This window comes from Elgaria multicarinata, chromosome 18, assembly GCF_023053635.1.
Source record: "Elgaria multicarinata webbii isolate HBS135686 ecotype San Diego chromosome 18, rElgMul1.1.pri, whole genome shotgun sequence".
Taxonomy (NCBI): Eukaryota; Metazoa; Chordata; class Lepidosauria; order Squamata; family Anguidae; genus Elgaria; species Elgaria multicarinata.
The window spans coordinates 2,042,885-2,049,898 of record NC_086188.1 but is presented as its reverse complement, the minus strand read 5'-3'; the positions used below and the strand labels follow the sequence as shown (position 1 = coordinate 2,049,898).

Here is a 7,014-nt window from a genome sequence, read left to right as displayed (position 1 = left end):
CCTGGAGGATGCTGGGAGTTGTAGGACTTTTTTTCCTATCCAAACAGGCATAGGATTGCGCCCTAAGTGCAAAGGCTTTCGTGGGGGTGGGGGAATGTTCTTAGTTTGCTCACCATCTAAAGCTCATCACCGCTAGCACATGACCTTTTTCAGCCTTCCCCAACCTGGAGCCCTCCAGATATGTGGAACTAAAACTCCCATTATCAATGGCCATGCCGGCAGGGGATGGTGGGCGGTGCAGTCCAACACACATCTAAAGGTCCCCAGCTCGTCTTCTCCTTTAGCTCCGCCGCCCAAGAAACTCAGGCTGCCCGCTGCGCAAGGCAAACTACATCTCCCAGAATACGCTGGAGCGTGCGCGGTGACATCACGCCTCCGCTCTCTTTAGCGCCGCGTTCCCGGATATTGCCTCCTTTTCCCTTCTCCGAAGGTAAGAATGGCGGCAGCGCTTCTTTTCTCTCCTCAGGCCCGTCGTTCGGATCCGCCGCCATCCGCCCCGGCTTGGCCCCCTGCGACGGGCGGGTAGAGCTAGGCTGCTCGGGCGGCGTCTGGTGGACGGTGCGGGGCCGTTCTTTGGCTGGGGGAAGAGCGGGGTCCGACCGCCGGTACGGGGGCGCCCCGGAGCCTTTAGGCCGGGGCTGCTACTACTCGCACTTGGGAGGCCGGTCGGTTCCAAGGGGCTACCGTATTGCGCGGAAGAGTCCCGCAGCACAGGCAAGGACACGTGTTGTCTCTCTTCCCTGGGAAGAAACTCCTGCGTGTTTTTTCAGTGGGATGCGGGGGAAGCCGCGGGCTTCTTCTCTGCACACTCTTTGTCTCTTTCCCCACTCTTGAAAACGGCCCTGCCCCTAAAGAAACCAAAGGGCCGCTTCATTGATGGGCAAGATCACCTGTTGTGGTTTTTGCAGCCTTCTGCAGGTCAACCATAGTGTCCACTATTCTCAGCCACAATGGGAGATTAGGTAGCGGAGGGCCGCTCTAGGAGACGGCTCTTATTGGGGAGGTGGGCCTTTGGTTGCCATGCCTGATCCCTCCTGGCTTCTATTTTTGCCAGCCTTGATATGTGTCACATGTTGGCTGGCCCAAAGGGTTGCCTTTGAACATGGGGCGGGGGTGTCTTAGAATCATAGAATAGCATAGTTGGAAGGGGCCTGTAAGGCCATCAAGTCCAACCCCCTGCTCAATGCAGGAATCCACCTTAAAGCAACCCTGACAGATGTCTGTCCAGCTGCCTCTTGAATGACTGTAGTGTGGGAGAGTTCTAGTCCCAGGCAGTGTGGGTTGGGATCTTCTGTGTTTCTAGCTTGGCTGTAGAGATAAGTTGCCCACAACATCATATACAGACTGGGGCCTCGTTTTATAAGCCCTAAAGGCCTTTGCTTGTTTCCTTGCTCAGATCTAATATCTCATTGATAAGTTTCCTTGTGCCAAGGAGACTTGGAGCATATCTGTCATAGAGCAGGTCTTTGGGCTTAATATATTCAATTTAGAACTTTTTGGCTATAGTGAAACTGATTCTAGGAGACAAGCGCTAAAGTCTTAGCCACACTTACCTACAACTAAGCTGTTTGGGGACTTTGTAGGCCTTGTTTCTGAGTAAGCCTGCATGGGATGTGAAGACTTTTTTTAAAAAAAATAGTTTGCTGAAATGTTTTTCAATGGAGTTGCATTGTCCTTTTTCATTCTTCCTTTTCCCGTTTCTTCCTTATTTTATGCAAGTCATTAATCTTAATTTCTCTATCTCTTAGATGGCGGGCGAGAAGAAAACCAAAAGGGTCCGGAAAACCCATACCAGCCGTAACCCGGTGCTGGCCCGGGGTATCGGGAAATATTCCCGGTCGGCCATGTACGCCCGGAAAGCCATGTACAAGCGCAAATACAAAGCTCCAGAAACTAAGGTAGAGGAAAACACTGTGAGCTCTTAGTTGCATAAGTAACATGCTGTACATTTCCTAGAATCTGCTGGAGAAACGATTCCAGACTCTGTATATCCCAGGTCTGATCTTCCAGGGCCTCTTATGCGTTGTATGGTATGTTAAGGTTGCGAAAACCTTTCAAAGGTTTGTTTCTTTTTTGTCTGCAGATAGAAAAGAAAAAGCGAGAGAAAGATCCAGCCACTATCACAAAGCCTGTTGGAGGCGATAAGAATGGAGGCAACAGGGTGGTCAAGCTTCGCAAAATGGTAAGGATTCTGCCCCAAAGCGCAAGCAGTGGGTGCAGTATAGATTTTAGGATGTGAGGCTGCCAAGGCTGTGCTCAGACCCCATCTTCATTCTGCGTTTCCTGGTTTTGTTGTTTTCCTTCTTCCTTTTTGCCACTTCTCCCATCCCCTTCTGTAAAATGGCAATAAAAATAGCTTTCAATGCAGTTTTTTGTCAGGGTAAGCCTCAGAATGTATTTTTTTTGGCGGGTGGGCAGCCATATGGGTGACATTTTCCCATTCCTGAGATTAAAAATGTTGAAAAATGAGCATTTCGTGAAAGAGAAGGCTCTGAATTCAAAACTCTACTGCAATATTATTATTTCCCTGTCTTTAGCCTAGGTATTACCCGACGGAAGATGTACCCCGCAAACTCCTGAGTCACGGCAAAAAGAACTTTGCCCTGCACAAGAGGAAACTGCGGACTTCAATCACCCCGGGGACCGTTCTGATCCTCCTCACTGGTCGCCACCGAGGCAAGGTAAGGGGAACCCCAGTGGCCGGTCTGTTGGAGGGACAGCAGCTCCCTGATTTGCATTCCTTTCTCTCTGGTTCCAGCTTTACTGGAATTCTTGGAGGGGAAGCCTATTAGTGGCCACTGGTCCTGATTGGCTCTATGCAGCTTCTGGTATCAGAGGCGGTGTGCCTATGTCCAGCGCTTGCTGGGGGTCGTGGGTGGGAAGGTGTCCTGCTTGTGGGTTTCCCAAGGGCAGCTGGGTGGACCCTTGGTCTGGTCCAGCATCAGGGATCTTGCCTTCTAGTTCTCATGTTTACAAACCTGCTCTGTCTTGTTTTTCTAGCGGGTGGTCTTCCTGAAGCAACTTGGAAGCGGTCTGTTGCTTGTAACAGGTAAGCTGGTCTTTGCATGTAACAGTGTGGTCCTGTGCTTTACCGGAAGGGTAAGCGGGGCTTCCCAGCAAGCAGTTGTCAAGGGAGTGGGGAGGCAGTTTGTGGTGCCAGTGGTGGCCAGGGCCAGTTCAATGAAAGCTCCGGGCCCTTAGCCTAACTCACCCTGTTCCGATCCTTGTTTCTGCTGCTTTCAATTATTTCGTGGAATTTGTAAGTGGGCGGGAGTGCACAAAAGCAGGTGCCATAATAGATGTGTTGGCCTTTAAAGGCACCCTTCCCCAACCTGTTGGCCCCTCACATGTGTTGGACTACAAGTCACATCATTCCCAGCCAGCATAGGCAATGGACACAGCTACGCCTCTGGAAGCTTATATATTGTGTTAGAAAAGTACGACTAAATAGTAAAAATGGGGTTGAATAGTAAACATATTTTCTCCTAGATGATGCATTTGTATGATGTGTCAAAGCCTTTTGTATATATTACGTAGTTGTAATCCTTACAACAACCCTGTGAGGTAGGTCAGTATTATGATACCTCCATATTGCAGGGGAGGGGACTGAGAGTGCAAGAAAAAAGAGAACAAGTAGCACACGTGACACATGGCATTTCCAGAGCGGCTTTCAAGAATTAAAGTAACGTTCGCAACAAGAGCAATAAAATAGTCACATACCACTTGGGAATGTTGTAGTGGTTGGTTTATTTCTTTTAAATTTTTGAAAGCCACTCTGGAAGTCTTGGTACCAAAGGGTGGAATGTTAGGTACTTGTAAATAAGTAAAAAGAAATGTTCATGCATTTTGCGGAGTATTCTGGATGTTTCCTGTGTTGGCTGTATTTTCTTCTAGAGCCCAGGACTGTTAGATAAGCGTGTTTTTTCTCAGCTGATGGTTTCAACTGGTGCTGCGTGGTTGTTTTGAGGAGGGGGCCGGGCCATTTCCTGGTACTTTGAGGCCACCACGTAATAACCCTCTTCCTTCTGCCTCTTCTCCTCAGGGCCCTTGGTGATAAACCGTGTTCCACTGCGCAGGGCTCACCAGAAATTCGTCATTGCCACTTCGACCAAGGTTGACATCTCTGGCGTAAAACTTCCAAAGCACCTCAGCGATCTTTACTTCAAGAAGAAGAGGCTGCGTAAACCCAAACACCAAGAGGGTGAAATATTTGACACTGAGAAAGAGGTGTGTTGTGTGTGTGCGCATAGCTGGCTGGGGTACGCTGAGAATTGTAGTTCAGTACATCTGGAGGGCACCAGTTTGGGGAAGGTTGGTCTAAGTCAGCTGGGAAGGGCTCCATGGGCACCTTAATTAAGTATCCAAAATTAGGCACTCTCCTCAATTTAGAAATGCGGTAAGTCTTTGAAGGGAAATATTGTAGGTTTTTTCCTCTTTAAAAAGCCATCCTCTTATCCATACATAAGAAAGCAAAATAAACAAAAAATAACATGCCCAGGAGCACCACTGCTAAGATCAGCTGATAGATCTGCTTGTTGTAGTTCAAGCGTACCTTAAAATCCAAATTTCCAGCGTTACTTTTAGGGAGTTCTGAATCGGAATGAGTTCAGGGAGCCTGCTGTGCCTCTGGCCGTCTGGGTGAAGTTGGGTGATGGGTATCAGGCTGGGATTTGCCTACCTGCTGCAAAAGAGGCTGCCTTGTGCAGAACAAATGTGAGAGCCAGTGTGGTGTAGTGGCTGAAGTGTCGGACTGGGAGTCGGGAGATCTGGGTTCTAGTCCCCACTCGGCCATGGAAGCTCACTGGATGGCTTTGGGCCAGTCACAGGCTCTCAGCCGAACCCACCTCACAGGGTTGTTGTTGTGAGGATAAAATGGAGAGGAGGAGGATATGTACGCCCCCTTGGGTTCCTTAGAAGAAAAAAGGCATAAATGCAATAATAATAAATATGGCCAGGTTTATAAAGAAAATGCCTTGGGGGTTTAGAGATGCAAAGGCCTTTGGAGAGAAAATTGTTGGGGGGCAGTTTTTTCCCAGAGATTTTTTGGGAAATTGGTGGTAGGGGACGGATTTCCCCCTCCACACACCCATTTTTCTTTATTCTCTGTCCCGCTCCTCCAAACCTTCCCACCTCTAGTGGTCGTTCTATGGTTTGCAGATCTCACCTCATGTAAAAAGTTAGCTTTGACCCTTTAACTGAGATTGGGGAGGGGGGGCAGCCCTTTTGTCCTGGGGTCTTTTGCTCCTGTGCTTGGCAGTATCATGAAGGAGCGTTTTGCCAGGCTCATATTCCAAAGAACAACTCGTTTAATCACAGCACCAGAGTAGTTGGAAGTATATTTTGGCATGCCAGTCTAGAGCAGCTGAGAGAAGAGGGAAGGCGTCATGGGCTGCTGGGGGCCCCTGATGCAGGGGGCTTTCAGCTCCCACCTAAAGTAAAGGACGCTCGGAAATCGCTCAATAATTTGCACGCTCTCTTCCCCCTCTCAGAAATACGAGATCACAGAGCGACGCAAGGCGGACCAGAAGGCCGTGGACTCCCAGATCCTGCCACTCATCAAGAAGATGCCTCAGCTTCGGGGCTACCTGCGTTCAACGTTTTCACTTTCTAACGGAGTTTATCCTCACAAATTGGTCTTCTAAATATAATCTGGAAACACCACAGTAAACGTTTGGAAAGAAAAAAAATAACCCACCAAAGCCTCTGCTAGTCCCATTTCTTTTCTCACGTTTTATTCTGGTTTATCTCGCCTTGAACAGATACTGCCCATTGTTGCCTTGTTGAGAAAATTAGGGCTTGGTGGGGGGTTGTTGCGTGGCTTTCCTTTGAGATTTCCCTTCTTTAGCAGTGATTTCCCTTCTCACTGAACCTAGGCTGGGAGCCGTCTCCTTACTGACGGTTCCTTGCCCACCTACTCCTCGCTCTTCAAGCAGGCATGGTCAGGATTCCAATATGTTCGTTGCAGTAAACCCATAAAAAGACTGGTGATTTCCTAAGTTGGTGGGGGAGAGTTTGGGGGCTTTTGGACTGTAGTTCAGCATTTGCATTCTAACTGCATACCTCCAGGCAAGCAGGTGTGTTTAGACCCTGTTCCAGGTTTGTGTGACCCTGGATAAGGGTCTTAAACACCCCTTTCGCATTCAGCCTGGCTTGTTTGTATTTTGGTGTTGTAGACATCGCTCTGGCTTTTTTCTATCTTTGGTCTAAGAGTGTGCTTAGTCCTGACAGAAGTGGCTGGCAACTCTCTAGCATTACAGGGTTGTCCTAAGCTCAGTGTAACTAATTCTTTGGCAGGCTGTGGACACTGGTTTGCATTCTGTCTTGATCAGGGGAAGGCTATCTGCTGTACTAAACATCTGGAGGGTGTCAAATTCCCTACCCTGGTCTAGAAAAGGGACTGGGGTTGGTATTAAAGCTGGTATTAAAGTTCATGGAAGAATTACTGGTCACAAGTGGGCAATTCTTTCCTTGTATTTCAAACCGAATCTGCTTTTGTGCTGTTCACCTTTTATTCAGAAGACTCAAGCTTTCTCTCCAGGCTTGGCAATGAAGTTTGTAAATCTGGTTGGCCCCTGGTCATTTGTCAGTAGGGGGAGCTAGCAGGCAATATTTTGACTTGGAGGTCTGGCTGGCTGTATCAAGCAAGCCATTATGACTCCTCAAAAGTGTAAAAAGACCAGCCTGAGTTTAATTTCCTTTTTCCCGTGCTTTACAATATAAGGGGGTGACCATGTTTCAGCTTCATGTCCAAAGCACAAAAAAATAAGCTGGTTTTTTTTAAGGTTCAGCTTATTCAGCATAACAAAAGGCAAAGATTTTGGATTGTTGATGGTTTGCATTTCTAGATACCCTTTCAGGCTCAATGCCTCCAATGGGCAATTTAAGAAATGTAGCCCTGGGCAATTTAGGGGCCCTCCAGATGTTTTGGGCTACTATGTGCATAATCCCTGGCTGGGGGTGGGTGGGGTCTGGTTCTCATCTTTTCCCTGTGTTCTTGTGCAGGTGGGGAGATGG

General features: G+C 48.2%; 1 protein-coding gene across 1 annotated transcript; it reads left to right on the top strand.

Annotated features, from left to right (window-relative positions):
* The first annotated feature begins 1,725 nt into the window (after positions 1-1,725).
* On the top strand, positions 1,726-5,699 carry RPL6 (ribosomal protein L6). The gene is made up of 6 exons (XM_063143889.1): positions 1,726-1,898; positions 2,084-2,182; positions 2,538-2,681; positions 3,001-3,049; positions 4,043-4,227; positions 5,490-5,699. The coding sequence occupies exons 1-6, from the start codon at positions 1,749-1,751 to the stop codon at positions 5,640-5,642; spliced, it is 780 nt and encodes a 259-aa protein (XP_062999959.1). The 5' UTR covers positions 1,726-1,748; the 3' UTR covers positions 5,643-5,699.
* The last annotated feature ends 1,315 nt before the right edge of the window (positions 5,700-7,014 follow it).

What these genes read in the sequence shown, in the direction of transcription:
- RPL6 (XM_063143889.1), top strand. Translation starts at nt 1,749, where the DNA reads ATGGCGGGCGAGAAGAAAACCAAAAGGGTCCGGAAAACCCATACCAGC. An exon ending in TGGTCAAGCTTCGCAAAATG is followed by an intron (nt 2,183 to 2,537) that starts GTAAGGATTCTG and finishes CCCTGTCTTTAG; the next exon opens with CCTAGGTATTACCCGACGGA. An exon ending in CTGGTCGCCACCGAGGCAAG is followed by an intron (nt 2,682 to 3,000) that starts GTAAGGGGAACC and finishes TTGTTTTTCTAG; the next exon opens with CGGGTGGTCTTCCTGAAGCA.